This window comes from Vigna radiata, chromosome 8 (genome assembly GCF_000741045.1).
Source record: "Vigna radiata var. radiata cultivar VC1973A chromosome 8, Vradiata_ver6, whole genome shotgun sequence".
NCBI lineage: Eukaryota > Viridiplantae > Streptophyta > Magnoliopsida > Fabales > Fabaceae > Vigna > Vigna radiata.
In genome coordinates this window covers 5,353,218-5,374,250 of record NC_028358.1, presented here as the reverse complement: position 1 = coordinate 5,374,250, position 21,033 = coordinate 5,353,218, and the positions used below count along the sequence as shown (strand labels likewise).

Genomic DNA, 21,033 nt, shown 5'->3' with positions numbered 1-21,033 from the left:
AAATAAAAATAATAATAAACCACATTTGAATATATATTTCTTAATTATTATAATTTTTCACTTCTTACAAGAAGTGTCATCCATTCATAAAATACTCTGTAGGAGAAACAAAGTGCACAAACCATGATACAATCATATTCTTGCATCTTTTTCCAATCATATTCTTGATGCTGGTCCACAAAATATACTTCATTCTTCACACTCGTTAGCATGAATCTGCTCCAAAAATTGTGATTTTTATGGTCGAGGACTGAAGAAACAAACGTAAAGGGATGCACATTGGATGTTTGCTCTTGAATATCTAATTCACTCAAGAACTAAAAGCACAGCATAAATCTTCAATTGCAACACCATGATACCGTAATACACATAACCTAAGTAAGAAAAAAACTTTGAAATTGTATTAGGAAATAGAACAGCAAAATGAAGAAAAACTGTTTTCATTCATCCGATGTATTTTATTTTAATTAGGATAGTACAAAACTTTATACGTGCAAGAATAATCTTCGTTTTTGAAGCAAATAAAAAAAAGTTTTCAAATGATTCACATAGTCACTCCTTATTTCTTCCTCTAGCTGTGCACTGTCATAAGTGCCCTATATTCATTTTCTCCTTTCCCAATTTTTTGAATACTGCCCTTAAATTTGTGTGAAAATAAAAATTAAAAATATTGTTCATGCCCATCCATCTTATTCCTCATTGCTCTAGGGTTTAAAATTTTTATTGCTACTGATGATTATTTTGATGGTAATTCAAACCGTGTGTAACTCCTTTATGCACTCGAAAATCATGCTATAGTAACCTTTGTAATTCCCCTTCCATCTTCTCTAGTTCTCCTTTAAATAAGTTTCTCCAAAAATGCTTCAGAAAAAAGAAATGAAATAAGCCTTACCTGTGTATAATCCCAACAGAACTCATCTTAGGCTAGATCATATGATAAAAGATTTATTATCTCCATGATTGCACTTCCCACGGAGAGAATTTATAGACTTGTAGAAACAGAATTCGAAATGTTGCATGATCAAGTGCAGTAGTATATATAGTTCAAAGCAACAGCCTTTCTGATTGAGCAACTCTGACCAAAATAAAGTCTTGGTGTTGGAAGATTAGATTGTGACAAGTCGGTAAAAAATATTGTCCATTAGCTAATACATGACAAGCAAAAGGAAGTAGATAGATACTTAAGTGGAACAATTTATACTGACCCGAGATTAACTATGTGATGTCATGTCATTATCAGTTGGCATGCTTGGAATGGATGATATCCATTCGCCAAGTGCATTTCTTCCAATGTGATGCACATTATTAATGGACCTTTCATGTGTTTTTATGATTACAACATACAACAGAAAATGCTAAAACAAAGAAACCTTATAATGCAACCAACAACTCATGGTTAATCGTCAAGCTCAATAATCTTCACAACTGAGGAGTCGCCAACTTTCTGGCAAACAACAACTCGGTCATGTGGCTTTATGATACCAAAAGCCTTGCCATGGTCTAAAGCAACCTTCAAAATTGATTCATTTGTTCCACTTTTAGACTCGGCCTGGACCCAAAAGACATGCTTTCATGTTAACAAGTCAATGACCACAAATATACTTCAGCAATACCATATAAAAACTAAATTTTCAGTTTTGTAATGGCCCCCAAAATAGATAGGATAAAGGAATATTCAAATCTAAACTAGAATGTCACCCGACATCACAATAGTCCTAGAATATTGCTTCTGATGAGGGAAATAAAAAACGTCGGTATCGTACCAAGTTTCAATGTAAGAAATGAACTAAGATTTGAAGTATAAACAGTAGTAATTTGGAAAATGGTGATTAGATGTTGAGGCCTTGGAATATTTGCAGATGGACTGGTATTTTACTTGCTATTCTGAATTGGGATTAAGTTAGGTTTGATTGTAGAATTTCTTTAATTGATTTTCATTATATACAAGGCACATTCAGTTTTAAGATTTTAAATATTAGACAATCCGAGGTTTTGAGATCTACATTGGTTCCCATTCCCCATTTTACATTACTAAATCAATTGACATCAAATAATTCTTACTGGGTGTCGTGGATCTGCCAGCATAGGGAAAAGACCTCTCACAATAAGTGACTGTCTTGCCTGCCATAGAATCATAAAAGGAAAGAACAAGAACACATTAGTTTCAAAGCAGAATGTTATAATACAAGTCAAAAGAATGAAAACAATCAGTCAGTTTAAATCAAGATTCAAAAATCACAGAAAAATAACATTTTTTCTCCATTTTCCCTATCAAATCAAGTTTTTTACATTTGTAAAATGGCTGCCTCTTTTCATGGAAATAATACAAACAAGAAAAGTTTGTATCTGCTACGGACTATCCATAAAGTTTCAAGGCACTGCTTGTGTGATTATTCGATACACCAAAATGAAGGCACACCATAGTGCTTCAAAGAGAAATTAAAGAATGCACAAAAGTCAAAGACAACATACAACACACGAGAATTGATCACATACAAAATCATTATTCCACTGTACATAAAACTGAAGTTATCAACGTACAAAAGCTGATACAAGTAGGAAAAAAAATGCATGAATAATTTTAGTCAGTAGTGCACTAGGAGTTAATTCCATCAGGTAAGCTCCATTACAGAAGAATATATACAAAGCACCAGGCTTAAAAAGTATATACCAATGCCAAAAAGACTGAGCCGACTCAAGGAACCGAATCATGCTGACTCTGACTTAATAACAGAAGGCCAGCTTCACGAATCATGTGAATATTTCATGAAACAAATTATATCCATTTATCAATTAAATACCTCAAAAGCTCCAGTGAAAGTCCATCTAAGTTGATTTGTTTTTAGTTGAGGAATGACAACAGATATCACAGGCATGGTTGGACGGTACTTGGCAATCAGCCTACAAATTTACACAATAATAGATAACTCAAATGATTTGTTAGCAAGGTATCAAAAGTGCAGCATAATTAATTACTAATAAACAAGAAATGCACAAACATTTGAATTCATAACCAAAGCATGAGAAAGTTCTTAAAATAATAAGAGGCGAGTTATGAAAAATTGAAATGAAACCTTGCAGCCCTTCCGGATGAAGTAAAGCATATAATAACAGAAGCCTTAACCTTGATGGCTGCCCGAACCTGCATGTTGACACAAGGAAATTATTCCCAAATATGTATTTTACTTATGAAAAAAAATTTAAGCAAGTGAGTAACGTAATGGCAGTGAGGGAAAAAATTAAACTACCCTAGATAAATTTTAGTGAAAAAGACAAGAGTACCGCAGAGGAAGTTATTGATTCCAAATGAGTCATTGGCTCACCCACAAATTTGACAGCCTTCTTGAAATAAATATCTTGATTATAAACTTTCTCTGCCTGCAAAGAGGATTTGGTTAAAAAGGTATCATACTCTGTGTTTGAGGCCTAACTTAGTGTATGGTTTAAAGAATACATTCTAGTTCCCACCTCGGCACAAATTTTTCCAACAGTGGAAATAGTCTCCACAGGATATAATCCCCGCAAAGTCTCTGCCCCTAGAACAATTGCATCACTGCCTACACCGTAAAATGGAAAAACAAAGTAAGATACAACCATTAATAAACACCATGAAGGTGGAAGAAGTATTAACAAATAATCAGAAACAAGTAGTGAATCTAATGCTAGTGACTAGATAATTCATAAATCCGGAAAATGGGTAAAAGAGAAAACATTTAGAGATGATAAAACCATGGATTAGCACCACAAATTTGAAGGAGTATTTATAAATGCTGCATATCATCTATTTAGGTTGTAGTGCTTAGGATTGCAACCTGTATATTGATGAAATAGCATTCTTTCCTTTTTTTTTTATTTATAAAAAAAAAAAAATAGCAGCATGCAGTGCAGCCGATGCTTTAAATCCATCAAAATCAAAACTTGACAAAATGAACTATATCAAGAAAATAAAACATACCATCTAAGACTGCATTGGCAACATCAGTTGCTTCAGCGCGAGTAGGTCTTAGGTTGTCAGTCATAGTGTCCACAACACGTGTGACAACAGCCGGTTTTCCAGCCATGTTACATTTGTAAATAGCCGCCTTTTGGAATAAAAACACCTGCAAATCCATATAGATACATGCAAGATTTGAGAAAATTATTATATTATGCAGGTCACAAGTTTTTGAGTATAACTGAGATGTGTGGTCCATTAGGGAGTTGTCAACAAGTTCAATACTATGTAGTAAGAAAAAAATGCTATAAATAGCCATATGCAGACACATGTTGAAAAAAAACAAAAAAAACAAACAAATGGAAACAATATCATAATACTATTATCTACTTATAAATGATACATAAACGTTGGATTCTTCTGTCCAGAATTAGAAGCAAACCTTCTCAGGTGGAAGATCTATCCCCAAATTTCCACGTGAGAGGATGATACCATCAGCTTCTCGCAATATCTCATCAAAATGAGTCAATCCCTGTTACAATTTACAGACAAAAGATGCAGTTCAAAATCAATATAAAGCACACAAACAATAATCTTGCATTACTGCTTTCATTTGTAATAAGATTCTAAGAGATTTGAAGTTTCTCACCTCTATATTTTCAATCTTTGCAAAGATTTGTGTTTGTTTGAGGTCACCTAATTTAGAGAGAAACTCACGGGCCTGCCAAATAACAAATAGTAAAATTTCATTACATTGTTTTGAGGAAAACTACAATAAAGAAAATGACTTACTAAATCAACAACACTGTACAAGTACAATAAAGCAAATTTAGAATTAAAAGTAAATCACATCAGATAAATAAGTAAATTACTCTCCCTTTGTGCTTTGCATTAACTATTTGCCCCAATTCTTTTGAAAAAAAATAGTCAAAGCAGTTGAGTATTTTTGCAAAAATAAATAATAATTCCATAACTAAAATCTAAACAGTTGTATGGCAAGAAATTTGCTAAAAAATGGTTGGTTATAATTGAATGTACAAATAATCAGTGAGTTTTTCTCAGTCCATGTATTTGAATATGTTGAGATGTATGGTAAAGAGAAAAATAATAATCTCTCAGTATCTATTACAACAGAGGAGCAAGTATATATTTGTGTCTCAAATGCAAAGAAGATACAAAGAGATGGGACGAGGCCCATATATTTAGTTACATTTAATAGTGTTTGTGTGTGTGTATATATAAAGCTGAGTAAAATTATGGTTACAGTCTATGTTCCTTGAACTAAAGCTAGGTACACCCAGAAACAGCTTTATGTAGTTGTACAGTACTATAACAAAGATAATTTTAACAGTTATATATAACATTCATCAGTCAAATGCCATTCCGACCATTTAATTTAGCCTTGTGTATGCTGCAAAAGGGGAAGAGTACATTTTGTGTAGTTCAATCCTCAATTTTCAAATGTTTGAAAATTAAAATGAACATTCCATTCAGCTTTCTGAGTCTAGAGAAGGCTAGGAATAGAAATTGATACAAGAAACTTGTAAGCATCACTAGAATTCGTCATATGCTAGATAGCATTTTTGAGTGACTGATTTAGTTCCAACATTTTCCATTAATTCAAGTTTTGAACGTGTTTTCATGGAAGAGTGAAGTCTTTGTAACAATCAATATATGAGGAAAAAGAAAAAATACATAATTAATAGAATGAAACCTATCAGCAATAACCCTTACATGGCGAACATCTTCAGCGTGCCTGGTGAATGATAATGAGAGGAAGTCTATATTGTTTTGAACACCCCAAGTGCTTATTACCTGAGTTAGCGAGTGACATGACAAGATTAGCAGTACTGTAAGAATCTAACAATAAACATTGTAACTTATATCATGATAGTCTTGTGGTTGGTGTAGACAACATAGTTTATCGCACGTGCTGTTTAGACATTAAAAGCCTGATTCTTTTGCCGATAAAAACAGATTTCAACAGTAAATAAAGCTGTTTGATCAATTTACAAGATGAAGAAAATCAGTTTTCTGCAGAATATAGAATTGATTTTGAAACAGCTGAAGTTTTTTTTTTTTTTAATTCCAAAGTGAAAATAATTTATTTAGGGTCCAGGACCCACAAATTTTTTAAAAACATACCCATATTTACACATCTAAGGTGATTCTACTTTATCCAGACAAAACCAACGCTTTAAAACTCACTTTTAGAATATAATTGCCTAACACTATTTTTTTAGAATCAACTTCACAAACCAATTCTTTCAAAATCAATTAGACCAAAACCTAAAGAAAACCAATCCAGATTGTTTTGGATTCCAAAATAAGTAAAACTTTCCTCACAAATTAACAGGAATTAGTCCTCTTTCAGAAAGAAAAATTATATAACCACTGCTACAATAAGCTATAATTTCAACAACGAAATTATCCAATTTCATCCCTAAAATATATACTCATGAAATATAGATTAAAAATTGAAAACTACATTCTTAAGCACAAAAGTAGAAAAGAAATTTGACCATATAATGTGCATCTCATTACTTTATGCACACAAATTTCGTATAGTTACCTCCTTATCCTTATTGGTTAGAGTGGGAAGATCAATACGAATTTGTGAGACGTGTAAGGTATACAGTGACCCAGCAAGAGTAGCAGAATTTTTTATGACACATGTGACATCATCACCATTCACTTCGCTGACCTGCATTACAAAATAAAAACTAATTGAGTGATACATCACATAGTATATTAATGGGTTTGTACTATTGGAACTAGTACATGACATAATTATTAGTGTAGCCATAGATAGGAGTATAAGTGTAGTAATATATCACATCAAGAAACAGGTTTTCTTATTATAACAATAATATCTTTTTTTTAAAATCAAGATAAGAATGCTATTGCATCACTATACAACATGTATCAATCATATGCAGTATTCCTGATATAATAATTATAAGAATATATCAACCTATTATCATGTTATTTAAAGTTTCCTTTCCCTATCTAAACCCTATAATAACAAAATTACCAAAATAGTCAGAAAAAACTATTTGCAGAAGCATTGAAGATAGAACTAATCCATCCAGGATTGCATTACCTCAAGCCACACTGAGGTTGTTTCACTTCCAGTAAACAGGTATTGACCAATAAAAATAGTATCACCCTTCTTCACAGCCTGCAAAATTGTAGATCCTAACAAGATGAGAAATAAGAAGCTAAATTTGTAAAACAACAAATTGTTATTATATAAGAATTTTAATGTAAAATGGTCAAGATTAGAGCTACTGGAATTGTTATAACTCCTTAATCAATAATACAAAATTATGATTAACATTATATTACTCAGCATGTCTATTATAGACACCTAAAGTAACACAAAATAAAATCATTAATTACGGACTTAGAGGCTATCGGTAAATGTAAAATCTACTTGCAGACTCTCTGTTATTGGATCTTTAGGCAAATAACAGCCTGTCTAGGAAAGACAACAGAAAGTGCTGCCATAAGTTCAGAAATTCCCTCCAGTTTTTTTGCATATCTCAGAAGAGTACTAGTTTCCCTTCATATGGTCTTTTTAAATCAATATGCATGCCATTAAAATGCAGGCTCTTGTCCCCTATTCAGTTTTCTTATTCCTTTTGGCAAAGTACCAATATTAATGCTGCCTCTTGAGATCCATATGCCCCACCTTAATTGCAATCTTTCAACAAAATTTAATCTAAAGCATATCTAAATATTTTCCGTGGCCATCAAGGACCTATATGCATCAAGCATCAAGAAACTATGGCTTTTGGTGACCACATGCATAAAGGTATATTAGTGTAAATTTTGGAGTAAAATTGTAAAATACTTTTTTTATAAGCAACAGTTAGAAAGTAGCAGAATAATTAGGAAAAATTGAACACAACCTAGAAGCCAGGAAAAAAGCTCTACCTAACCAAGATAGAAGTAACATGGTAAAACAGAAATTGCTTTATATATATATATATATATATATATATATATATATATGCCAATGTCTCTAAATGTCACAAAGATGTGAGGTGAACAATTTGATCCCAAATGAACACATGCAGCAACCAATAATAAAGATAACAGAATATCTTTCTATCAAATGCACCAGATAACTACATTTGAGAACAGGACTAAAGCCTTTTAATATGTTTGCCAGAATCAAATCCTGTAAAATTAACACATAGGGAGCTGCTCGAGATTCTTAGGCAAGCCCAATCTTCACCAAAAATACCAAAAAGATTATCTATAAAAGGGAAACTTCTGAGCAAGGCATAAACGAGTGAGAATTAGTTTCAGAACTCAGTCTTCACAATTCACAATCAAGAGGTGAAGGTGTTATAGGCCTTCGAATTAGAAAGTAATTCATATTAATTATGCTTATACAAAGAATTTTACATCAGAGAGCAAATGGATTTCCAAATAAACTTATCCAAAGGGAAAAATCCATTACTTAGAGGAACCTCTCATACCAGCAATAATTTTTTTATTATTATGAAGTGAGAAAATACAAAATAGAATTTGCATGAAAATGAGACCAAGGTATCAAGAGAATAAATCTGTTTGTCTGGATTAGAAGAAAGATGGATTGAAATCTATCAACACCGTAAGTGATTACAAGGAACTATACATCATCAACCTTTCCTTTTTTAAAGTGGTGATCAATCTCTAAAATTTAGGTTCTAACAATGAATTAGATTTGTAGCAATGATAATAGCAGTTCACCATTGTACAAGACTTTCATAGTATTTTTAAAGAAATTCCAAGCTCATTGAGCATCCATTGGAACAAACGTCTTAACAATATGCTTCTTGCTTCACCAAGTAACCAAGTAACTATTTTAATAATATGGATGAAAGACCAAGATACCACAAGTAAACAGCTGGATAATAATTCAGATGAAGACAACATGCACTTGACTACTATTACAATACACATGTATGCAAACCTCAAAAAGATTCAACATAAAAATAATGCCCCTTCTCCCTTCAGAAACATTTGTTAAAACTTAAAGATATACACATTACTGACCTTTGAAAGCCCATTAAAATTTAAAGGCAAAAGATTTGAAGCAGCTTCTTTGTTCTGATCAGGAGTTAAGACAACCGATGTGTCAGCCTGAAGGGAAATTGGGTGCTCAGTTTTGTTGACAACTTGTAGTTCTGGACCCACAGTATCTAGCATAACCTGGAGTTAGAAAAAAATGCATATTTATTTTAACATAAAATAACCTTCAGATAGTATTTTCACATTTTGAAAGCATAAATGTTAAGGAATTAATATCAGTTACTTTTATGATATACCATAATTCATCATATCTATGTCATGTGCAAGGAGTAATGGTTAAGGTAATCTTAGTTTCCTTGTCCAGACTTTTACATTAGATACCAATAAATGAACAGAATGAATGTTTACAAGGCTTCAGACTGTATTAGCCAAAAGTCGAAATTTTGAGCCATACAAGTTGATAACAGTTAAAAAAAAGTATTAACACATGGTAGCTTATACAAATAACATGCACCCAACCAGCAGTAATCTATTTTATATTACTATTCAAGGCTACACGAGGATGGTAATACTGAGGAATAGGTCAGAGGAGAAAAATACAAAATGGAAGTGGTGTAACTGTAACTAAAACATTCTTTTGAGGGAATTTGATGTTTTGCTTGTAGAGTGTAACATATTATGTTTTACAAGTAAAAACAAAATCACTAAGGGTCCATTTAATTTGTTAAAATAAAAAGTACAATAGAAAACAAAAATACTTGTGCCACGTTTTTGAATAAAAAAAATAGAGTAAGAATGGCACAAAAAGAAAAGAGAAAGGACAGGAGAAAAAATTAAAATTGTTACTCATTAAAGGGACAATTTTTTTTTTCCAATGCATACCACTCCTTCAAAACTGGTTTTCTTTCAAATGTAATTGTCTTTCCCACAATCCCTTTCTGCATGTTTAGTTTTCCATTTGTGAGGCACCAAACAGAAGTTCACACTTTCCAAAGGTGAAAATTGGGAAGCAAGTATATTGGTGTGCTGGAAAAAACGTGGGTTACATTAACCCCCAATGTTTTCCCAAACACACTGTTTGTGTTCTATCCCTCACCAAGCCTCTTAACTGCTCCACCAAGTTTAAGTGCCCTGTTGATATCTAGGAAAATACCATGAGCCATTTTCATCCAACATGGGTTAGCAACCAAGTTGTCATAACTTGTTCCAGTTATACATGGTTCTTCCTTTTGCTCCTCAAATTCAACTTTCTACCAAAAACTTATTGATAGCCACTCATAAAGGTTGACAAATTTTCCTTCAGATTGTTACTGAGGAGATTGTATTAAAGTACTCATAAATTTAAGCTTTCTTTAAATACCAAAAGGAATTGGTCTACACTTTTTTAGTAATGCATAAATTCTTAAACATTATATTAAATATAAAAAGATAATTGACAAGTATAAAAAGGACTCAATAATAAGCATTAAAATAATTTAAAATTTCAAAACATTACCTTGTTTTTTTTTACATGTAAAACAAATATTATACAATGGAAAGGGTATTATAGCAAAACTTGTATTGTTTCGTCCAGTATCCATACGATACGATCACACAACACAAAATACAAAACTGTTTCGCATTGTGCATCAATCATCAAACAGAAAACATGATAAAAAACTAAACATGAGTTATCTCAGAGAGTGCATCAAATACTCTAAGTATCACAGTGGTACAAGTAACAATACTAAACTGGATGGATTCATAACATATTTGGCACTTGATAGAAGATTGATCAATTATATTTATTACATACCAACTAATTTGTTATTAGTCCAAGTGCTAGGGGAACTCACCCTAAAAAGGTAACTACTAAGGAGGATATCTTGAACTATATAAGTAAATAAAGAATAATTTTGCAGATAACAATCATAACTATCATCACTTCTATTTGTAACAATCAAACTCTTTAAAATAAAAATATGTTGAAATGAATAGGAAGATTCTAAAGATATTTTCTCCTAATCAACATGAAGATATTGAAGAAATTTTTATCCTAATAATCCGCTACTTAGAATATTTCCCCTCAAGTTAGAAAATGAATATTGATCATCCCCAACTTGCCTACAAGAAGATCCTAAAATGTGCCTAAAGGAAGTATCTTAGTGGGAATGTATGTTATTTGAAGTCCAGTAGGGACATGGATTGTTGCCATAATACCTTTTCCAAGATTATCTAAAGTGTCAATCAATTTCAATATGTTCTATCCTATCATATTGTAATAGTTTATGGGCAATCCTCATGAGTCATGATTGACTTGTTATCACAGTCCAGTTGCACAGGGATATCAACCTTTATTTTTAGGTCATGATGATTGTGATTTTAATCTAGAGTCATTCACACATTACTTGAGCAAGGTCTCAAAATTCAATTTTTACACTAGATCGAGACATTTTATCACGTTTTTTGTTTCTCCAAGTTACCATACTTTCTCCAAGAAACACATAACACCCAGAGGTTGACTTCGTGCTGATAACAAAACATGAATAGTTTGCATCAATATGTAATCCCCTGATCAAAGTGTCTTCTTTAACAGTAACTTCTTTCTTGGACATGAGTTCAAGTATTGAAGAATTTGGTCAATTGCTCACATGTTTCTTTCTCTTTGATCATCCATAGACTAACTAATCATGCTAACTGCATAAGCAATGTTTGTTGCCTTGTGTGATAAATAAGTTTTCCAATCTCTAACATTGGATCCTTTCTACGAATAACTCTTCCCTTCCAATTTTATGATTATGTTCAATAGGAACTCCAAATGTTATGCATCCCAGCTTACTTATTTCTTTGAAAAGATCAAGTACATATTTTCTTTGAGAGATGAAAATCCTTCTTTTAGAATAAGCAACCTCTATTCCAAGGAGATACATGAGTTTTTTCGGGTCTGTCATTCCAAATTGAACTGTCAATTTTTCCTTTAAAGTCAATTTCTTTGTTTCATCATCTCCTGCTATAAATAAAGAATGGTCTCCTTGGCTTTGCTTGTATCCTAAGGAAATCATTTTTTCTATAAATCTTTCATAGCATACTCTTAGAGATTGCTTCTTTAGGAGGCATACCTTGTTCCTTTACTATGAGTTTTAAATCCTAGAGGAATATCCATTTACACTCCTTCTATAGCGTGATGGAGAAATACCTTCTTCACATCCAACTAGTGTAAGTCCCAACCAAAATGACAATGAGTATGTGATAGTAGTGTTCTCTTTAATGCTTAAATGTGTTAGTAGATCTCCAAGAAGAGGGATACCTTTAGAAGAGAGATAGCCAAGAAGATAGCCCATTAGAGTTTGAGTGATTACTTAACATTTAAATAAACAAACAAAAAAATAACACGTTTACCGCACAAAGTTTTCTAGTGCTTTTGATAGCAGTCCTTAGATTTTCCAACGTCTCTTGGTGGTATTCTGGATCACCCCATGAAAAATCAAACCTTGCCACTAGTACATTGTAAGAAAAGAAGAATAAGACAAGTCATGACCAATTGAAAACTCAAGCTTGTCAACTATCACAGTAGATACATAAGGGAAGCTGCAAACCATGAAGAAGCCACAAAAATGCTCCTAGATTCTTACTCGTGAGATAGTTAAAGATTTAGAAAAAAAGAAAGGCCTTCTAATTCCAAAATAGTTGATTTTATGAGACAAAGCTATCCAATTTCATGTTTTCTTACTACAATAGCTAGAAAGAGAAAATAACCAGGTAGTCCCTTATCTATCATACAACAAATATTTGCAGTCAATTGTTAAATAAAGATCACAAACAATCAAAAGGTTGCATTTGGGAAAATACCAGACATTCCTGCCTCAAGACATTGGGAAATCACGTCAACTGATCGTGACTTTGGGCCAAGTGTGCCAACAATCTTTGTCATAGCTGGAAAGAAACTCTGCAGAGTGCATTTCAACAACCACTTAGTCAAAATTCAAATTGTCAAAGAGCAAAATTCTCTAGGATAGGCTAATAACTTCGTTAGTTTCACACTTCAACACCAAAATAATAAACAAATCTGAAAAAACAACTACATAACCCACTAGCTCCAAACCTCAAACCTAGAGTGCAACATGAAAGCTTAAATAGATCACAACCTTGTGAGAAAAATTTAGTACTTCCTTAGAACCTGCACTATTGTTCTGACACTACTTTTAATTTGACCCATTTTTCTAACTTTTATTTCAAAAGAAAATTAAAATGTGAAAAAAAAAAAAAAGTACACCATATCAAGACTTTAATGATAGAAGCACAAACACAATACATAAATTAAAAGATTTTTCCAATTTTGCAAAATGTGAAAAGCTCAATACACACCTTCACCTCAACTCGAGCTAGAGCAACACCACCTAATGTTGCCAAATAAAAAGGAGTTAAGAAAGCGAATTTCCCAATCGAAACCATTGAAAAAAAAAATCCCAGATACCGAAATCGAACTCTACTCTAACCATGAAAACATGTCTTCTCCGATCTACTAACTTAAAATTCGAATTCTAAAAGGAAGATGCAAACAAGAGAAAACTCTGAAAACGCTTTAAGCATCTTCATTCTCAGTTAAAGCCAGTGATCAATTAGAAGTTAACTACTTAACTTTGTTTCACAAAAGCAGTTTTCAAAATAAAAGAACCGAGATCTGAAACATGCAGTCCCTAAGAAAACCATTTTCAGTTTCCCAAAAAATCTAAAAACTAAAGGCCGCTTACCCAGGCTTTCATTCGGCATTTCCATTTTCTGTCTTCACCTTTTAATTACAAAAATGTCAATTTCCTTCGTGTGTTGAAATATTTCAAAGATTCACAAATGAAACACCAACAAAACTCGTTTCCGACTTCTAAATTAAAAACTATCAAGAAAACAAAGCATCAAGAAATGCAACTCCAAAACAACATGCACACAAGGGAAACGGTTATTATCGCGTTCTTTTTTTCCATCACAAAGCTTGAAAATTGAAAATAACACAAAATTAACAAAATTGAAAACAGAGAGAGAGAGAGGAGATGCTGACAGGCTTGGATGGCTCGAGGATCGAAGCCATTCGGATGGGTTCCTCGAGGATCAACGGACTGGACTGCATTTTGGTGAAAACTGAAGGGGTCAACTTCGGTGAAGAAGAGCGAAGAGATTCTGATAGTGTGCGTGAGACTGAGTGACACAAAGAGCATCAAAAATGATATGAATGAGAAAGTAAAGGGAAGAGACCAACCACGAAAGTAGCCCAAACAGATCGTGTCCGTACGAGCGTGGGACCCGTGTACTTTTTTTTTTTTCTCAACGTTACTATTTGAGTTTATTTATTTTGGGTACGTAAAATTTGTACCACAAAACTTTATCCACAATAAAAATATTGCATTTTTAAAACGTCTTTTTCGATAATTTTATCCCACTATATTTTCAATAATTAGTTTTCAAAGTAATTTTAAGGTTTAAATTTTTTTTTTCTATTAAGTTATGTTTTGATGTTCATTTTAGTTATCGCAACCTTGAGTGTCTGTGATAAGAAAAATGTATTAAATCAGTTTTTATGACAACACTTAATGAACAACAAATTTTCGTATCCAATATTTTGTGATTTGTTAACGGAAGGTGTTATGAACAACAAATCACTTAATGAAAAATTTGTGATTTGTTAATGGATAGGACTGATGTGATACATTTTTCATATCTTAGGGACTAAAGATTAACATTTTTAAAAACTGAAACTAAACTAAATATCAGAACTTAACTTAGGGAAAAAAAAAAATTAAACCTAATCTTAATACTTTTAAATTAAATAGGTGTTAACATGTGATTATAGTAGAGACGTATTTTAATGTAAAGATAAAAAGACGTAATCTTTTCCAAAAAAAAAACATCTTTCTCTATTTTTCATTATTATTTTCTTTATTTACTTTATACTTTATTTACTTTATACTTCGTGTGTGTGTGATACATATTGGCTTTTACATTATAGTAAAGAAGGTAGGTTTTTACTTCTCCATTCCTACAATTTCTTGTCACACTCCTCAAATTTTAAAAATTAAAAAATTTATCAAATTTTTATATTTTGTAAGAGTGACTTCTAAATTATATGTTTTGAAAGTTTTCTTTTGGAATTTCTAAAATTTATAGAATAAAATTTTTCGAATGAAATATTATGAAACACAAAATGAATTTGAGAACAAGATTTTTGGAATAAAATTTCTAGAATAAACTTTTTGGAACATTTATATATTTTTGAAACAATTTTTTTCCTTTTAGAACAAGATTTTCAAAATACATTAAGTGCATTATGGAAAAAGCTATCCAGAACAAGCTTTTTTTCTTTCTCGTTTTATCTCTTATTCTTTCTCTGAAAATGATGAAAGTTATTTTGAATTTGAACGAATGTTGAACCTAATTAGTTTTAACGTAACTCGTGATATGAATAATATTATACGAATAAATATGAAAGGAGATGAGATTTAGATAATAATATTAATAATCGAAAAATACAAATTTTGACTATAGACTGTAATTGACAGAAAAGTACATAAAATAAGTGTCACAAATAATGAGGTATAATAATCTTTGAAGTCTCATCACAATAAATATGAATTCTTGACCAGATTAAAAATGGTTTAGAGAAAAACCCTAGCAAATAATTATTGTCACTTCAAATGATAACTAAAACATCTTTCTATTATTTATACCCCTTTTATGTAAAAAATAAAATATATATATATATATATATATATATATATACATTTTTGGATCTTCTATTAAAAGTCTAACAAATGGGTTTTGTGTTCTCATTTCAAACAAATAATACATGTGACACTTTTACATTTTGGGTCTGATTATGTAATTACACTTCTGTTACACTAGTGGAAAAACGCTGATTAACGTCTCTCATAGATGTCTGTTGTTTCGTCAACTGACGTTAAACGATGACTGGTGACAACTTCGTAATTAAGTAGGGTTACTAGACGTCGGGCCGAACACCAACCGACGTTTGAAGAACTATAGACGTCGGGACACTTAAATGGTGACGTCTAAATGTTTGCCAGATAAGGTGAAGAGTTGAGCTATAGACATCACCATGACCAACACCGACGTCTAAAGGTCTCAGAGGTGGTGAACAGTCGCGAAATAGACGTCGGTGGATACACACAGACGTCTATAGGCTGACAGGAGGTTGAGTGTCATTAATGGTCTTAGCCATAGACGTCGGTGCCCCACTGTAACCGACGTCTAGGTCCTGACAGTTAGGTGAAATTGTCATGATTGTTCTGATACGTAGACGTCGGTGCCCCTATAACCGACGCCTATGTCCAAGTAGACGTCAGTTGCTCAGGTACCTGACGTCTATAATCCGCGCCATTATTAATATTTAAATCATATAGACGTCATATTAGTGAGAGGACCGACGTCTATAACCTGACAGACGTCGGTCGCTATAGTAATATGTAGTTCAGAACACGAACCCGCGAGCAGTTACACCAGTATTCATCGTCTTCTTCCTCGTGCTTCCTGTTGCGGCATAGCTTTTAGGTTCATTTTCTCGCTTTTGCACCGTTTAAATTCAATTTTACTTCGATTAAGTTACTCTTTGTTGAGATATCTTCCATTTGAACCGATTAAATTTCGTCTTTGTTTCATTTTGATGCAGTTTTTGATGTGTTCTTGTGCGACGTTTTTGGCGTATATTTTTGGGCGTGCAGTCCTCCGATTCCCTCATTTGCTGTTTTAATCTGCTAAGAAGGTTAGCTTCAACGTTTAAAACTTTTATTGTATGTGTGTAAGACTTTTGTGTATGCATGTTATTGGCTTCTGCGTATGCATGTTTTTGGCTTTTAGGTATGCATGTGTTATCTGCTTTTGAATATGTATGTGATAAATTTTAACTGTTTTATTATAATTGGCATGTTAGATTATAAGTATGAAATCACTAAGGGAACTTAGTTCCATTTGAAATTTAACACAAACGATTAATATAGTATGGATCGAAGCTGGATGAATGCACGTCGCATCTCTGAAGAATACGAGAAGGGTGTTTCAATGTTCTTGCAATATGTTAAAGAAAATGCAAAGTCTGTGAACGGGACATATTTTTGTCCTTGTGTTCGTTGTGCTAATCAAATACGACAAGACTTGGGCAATTTGCATGATCATCTATTCATGTTCGGCATAACGAGATCGTATACCGTTTGGACTTGGCATGGAGAAGTACTGGACCAGCCTATGACGTCACGAGGAACAAATTATGTGGAAGAATGGATGAGTGATCATTTAGAGGACATGATACGTGATGTTGGTGAAGATAACTTTAGAAGAGCTAATTTGTACGATTCTCTTATCAATGATTCTGAGCAACAGTTGTACCCAGGTTGCACGAACTTTACACGTTTGTCTGCAACTTTGAAGTTGTTCAGTTTAAAAGCAAGGAACGGATGGACCGATAAAAGTTTCACGGAGTTGTTGGAGTTGGTGAAGGAGATGCTTCCAGAAAATAATACTCTTCCTATTCGTAACTACGAGGCCAAAAAAATTTTATGTCCAATGGGTCTTGAATATCAGAAGATACATGCTTGCCCCAATGATTGTGTTTTGTACATCAAGGAGTTTGCTTCACTAAAGTATTGTCCAACATGTGGTTTGAGCCGTTTTAAAAAGAAATCTGACAAAAACACTGAAGAAGGTAATGATGGTGCACCTGGTAAGGTCATGTGGTATTTGTCTATAATACCTAGGTTCAAACGTATGTTTTCTATTAAGGAGGATGCAAAGAACCTTAAATGACACCTTTTAGGAAGAAAGTGCGATAATCTTCTTCGACACCCAGCAGACTCACCATAGTGGAAGAAGATCGATGAAACATTTACAGAATTTGGTGCAGATCCAAGAAACTTAAGACTTGCACTTGCAACTGATGGTATGAATCCATACGGGAACTTAAGTAGCAAACATAGTTCATGGCCAGTTATGTTGATGATATACAATCTTTCTCCATTGTTGTGCATGAAGAGAAAATATGTAATGTTGTCAATGATGATATCTGGTCCTAAACAACCTGACAATGACATTGATGTTTACTTGAAACCTTTAATCGATGATTTGAAATTGTTGTGGGAAGAAGGTGTCGAAGTGTTTGATTCAGATGTTGAAGAGAATTTCCGTTTGCATGCAATGTTGTTTTGGACTATAAATGATTTCCCAGCCTATGGAAACTTGAGTAGTTATAGTGTTAAAGGACATTTTGCATGTCTGATTTGTGAAGAAAACACTAGTTACCTTCAATTGAAGCATGGTCAGAAGACAGTTTATACAAGACATCGAAAATTCCTTCCTCGCAATCACTCTTATCGTAGATTAAAAAAAAGCATTCAATGGAAGTGTCGAGGATGAGGTTGTCTGCAGACCCCGCAATGGTGAAGAGGTGTATAACGAAGTCAAAAACATTAACATTGTATTTGGAAAACATCGTAAAAGTACCAATGCAAAAAATGTTTGGAAGAAACAATCAATATTTTTTAATCTTCCATATGGGTCTATACTTGATGTTCGACATTGTATTGATGTGATGCACGTTGAAAAAAATGTTTGTGACAGTGTCATCAGAACTTTATTAAACGTGAAAGGGAAGACGCAAGACAAGATTTGGTTGACATGGGAATTCGAACAGAGTTACATCCACAAACAATAGGTAGACGCACTTATTTGCCCTCAGCCTGTCATACTCTTTCTAAAAAAGAAAAACAAAGTTTTTGTAAGTCTTTAAGAAGTGTGAAGGTTCCATAAGGTTATTCTTCTAATATTAGTAACCTTGTTTCTATGCAAGAGCTGAAGTTAGTTGGTTTAAAGTCTCATAATTGTCATATATTGATGCAACAATTGTTACCGGTTGTTATTCGAGGCATATTAACTCCTTCTATTAGGGGTATTCTGACACGTCTGTGTTTGTTTTTTAATGCCATTTGCAAGAAAGTTGTTGACCCTCGATGTTTAGATCAATTGGAAAATGAAGGAATAAGACTATTATGTGAATTGGAAATGTGTTTTCCACCTTCTTTTTTTTATATCATGGTTCATTTGATTGTTCATCTAGTCTGAGAAATTCGAATATGTGGGCCGGTTTACCTAAGGTGGATGTATCCTGTTGAAAGATACATGAAAATCTTAAAGGGATATGTCAAAAATCAATATAGACCAGAAGCTTCAATCATACAGCGATACATTGCAGAAGAAGCCATTGAATATTGTTTAGCTTACATGCCAAGTTGTGAACCAGTCAGTCTACTTGAGAGCATAAATGAAGGAAGATGTGAAGGTAAGGGTCGTGGTGTGAGAATTCAACGTGTGAGTAGAGAAGAAGTTAATCAAGCTCATTTGTACATCTTAAACAACAATGATGATGTTATTCCGTACATTTTTGAACACGTCAATGAAATAAAGGCACTACACCCAAGAATGAGTGAAAAATGGCAGCTTAATGAAAATGTCAAAACCTTCTTACCATGGTTTAAGAAAAAGATTTATGCGACTCCAAATGTTTCTGAAACTCTATTGAGGCTATCTCGGGGGGGAACACATATCTCATTAAATATGGTGGGTACTATATTAACAATATCTCTTTTCAGACAAAGGAAGAAGATGATAAAAGTAGAGTTCAAAATAGTGGGGTTACACTAAAAGCTAAGTCAGTGCACTTTTGTAGTTCTAAAGACAAAAATCCAATCACTGCATCAATTAGTTATTTTGGAGTAATACAAGAAATATGGGAGGTGGATTATGTCTGCTTTAGAGTACCTGTTTTCAAGTGTAAAGGGTTGATATAAATTCTGGAATCATTACAGATGGCTCTGGTTTCACATTGGTTGATCTGACAAAGATGAGTTTCACTAATGAACCATTTATTATGGCAAGTCAAGCAAGGCAAATATTCTACGTCAGCGATCTAGCGAATGAAAAATGGTCAGTGGTTTTGGAGGGTAAAAACATGCACGATTTTGATGATGAAGAATCTCTTGATATTCTTGAAACAACATGTAGCACATCAAGACCCATTGAAGACTCTATTGATGACATTGTCGATGACATACATGCAATTCGTAGTGATCATGATGAAGGGTTCTAGGAGAAAACAATATCTTAATAAGTAACGTCTTCATTTTTGTTTAGACTTTATATGAATTTTTATTTTGATGAATATTTCAATTTCAATTCATACTAACCTTGTATATATTTTACAGGTATGTCGACCTCAGACTCAGGATCAGCACACAGCAGACGTACACGAGGAGTGACACGTTTGCCAGAAGCGGCATCCGGGCAGGTTCCTGGGCAGAGGATACATGTTCATCTTGACCCAAGAACCAGGGTGGCATCAGGGCCAAATGCTGATAGATTTAAAAGTCATTTGGGCAAGTTAGCCAAAACCTATGTTTCTATCCTTCATCCAACTTGGGATGACGTCCCAGAGATGGAGAAGAACCTCTTATGGCAAGATGTTCAGGTATATATACTTACTTAAAACAAATTTGATGTATTAATTTCTTTGATCTTAATTATTATGTTATTAACATTTTTCTTGTTTTAAACAGCTAAAATATGATATTACAGACACAATTCAGATAAGGAGGAAAATCTTAACACAAATATGTAAGATGTGGAGAGATTTCAAGACCAGGCTAACACGTCTGTATGTATTTGGAGACAGACAACATGAGAATCCATCTAAGGAGTATTCATTCACAGAAGAAGAATGGATTAAGTTTCGTAAGAGTAGACAGGCAACAAATGTCTATATGTATCAGTTCTAAGACGTCTATAGCTCTGTATGCACCCAATCTCGATGTCTTGGTCTGTTTTCCTTTAATGCATTCAACACAAACATCAAAATTCGTGAAGTTAATGGAATTCAAAATCCCATTTGACACAAGCCGTTCAACTCTATTTTTAGAGATGTGACCTAGACGTCTGTGCCACAATGCTCCTGAATCATTATTGTCAAATTTTCGCTTAGTACAAGATGATTCTGTATTGAATGATTCACCGTAGGAAGCCACCGTATCAAGCATATAGAGGTTGTC

At 33.1% G+C, this 21,033-nt stretch overlaps 1 protein-coding gene across 1 annotated transcript; it reads right to left on the bottom strand.

The window, feature by feature from the left end:
• Positions 1 to 1,038: 1,038 nt before the first annotated feature.
• Positions 1,039 to 14,176, bottom strand: LOC106772260 (pyruvate kinase 1, cytosolic). The gene is made up of 16 exons (XM_014658541.2): positions 13,992 to 14,176; positions 12,788 to 12,884; positions 12,338 to 12,435; positions 8,984 to 9,139; positions 7,038 to 7,115; positions 6,507 to 6,638; positions 5,669 to 5,749; positions 4,584 to 4,655; positions 4,377 to 4,466; positions 3,956 to 4,100; positions 3,469 to 3,557; positions 3,283 to 3,378; positions 3,075 to 3,142; positions 2,802 to 2,901; positions 2,062 to 2,121; positions 1,039 to 1,549 (listed from the first exon to the last, which is right to left on the bottom strand). Exons 1-16 carry the CDS (start codon positions 14,058 to 14,060, stop codon positions 1,397 to 1,399), a joined length of 1,584 nt encoding a protein of 527 aa, XP_014514027.1. The 5' UTR covers positions 14,061 to 14,176; the 3' UTR covers positions 1,039 to 1,396.
• Positions 14,177 to 21,033: the final 6,857 nt, after the last annotated feature.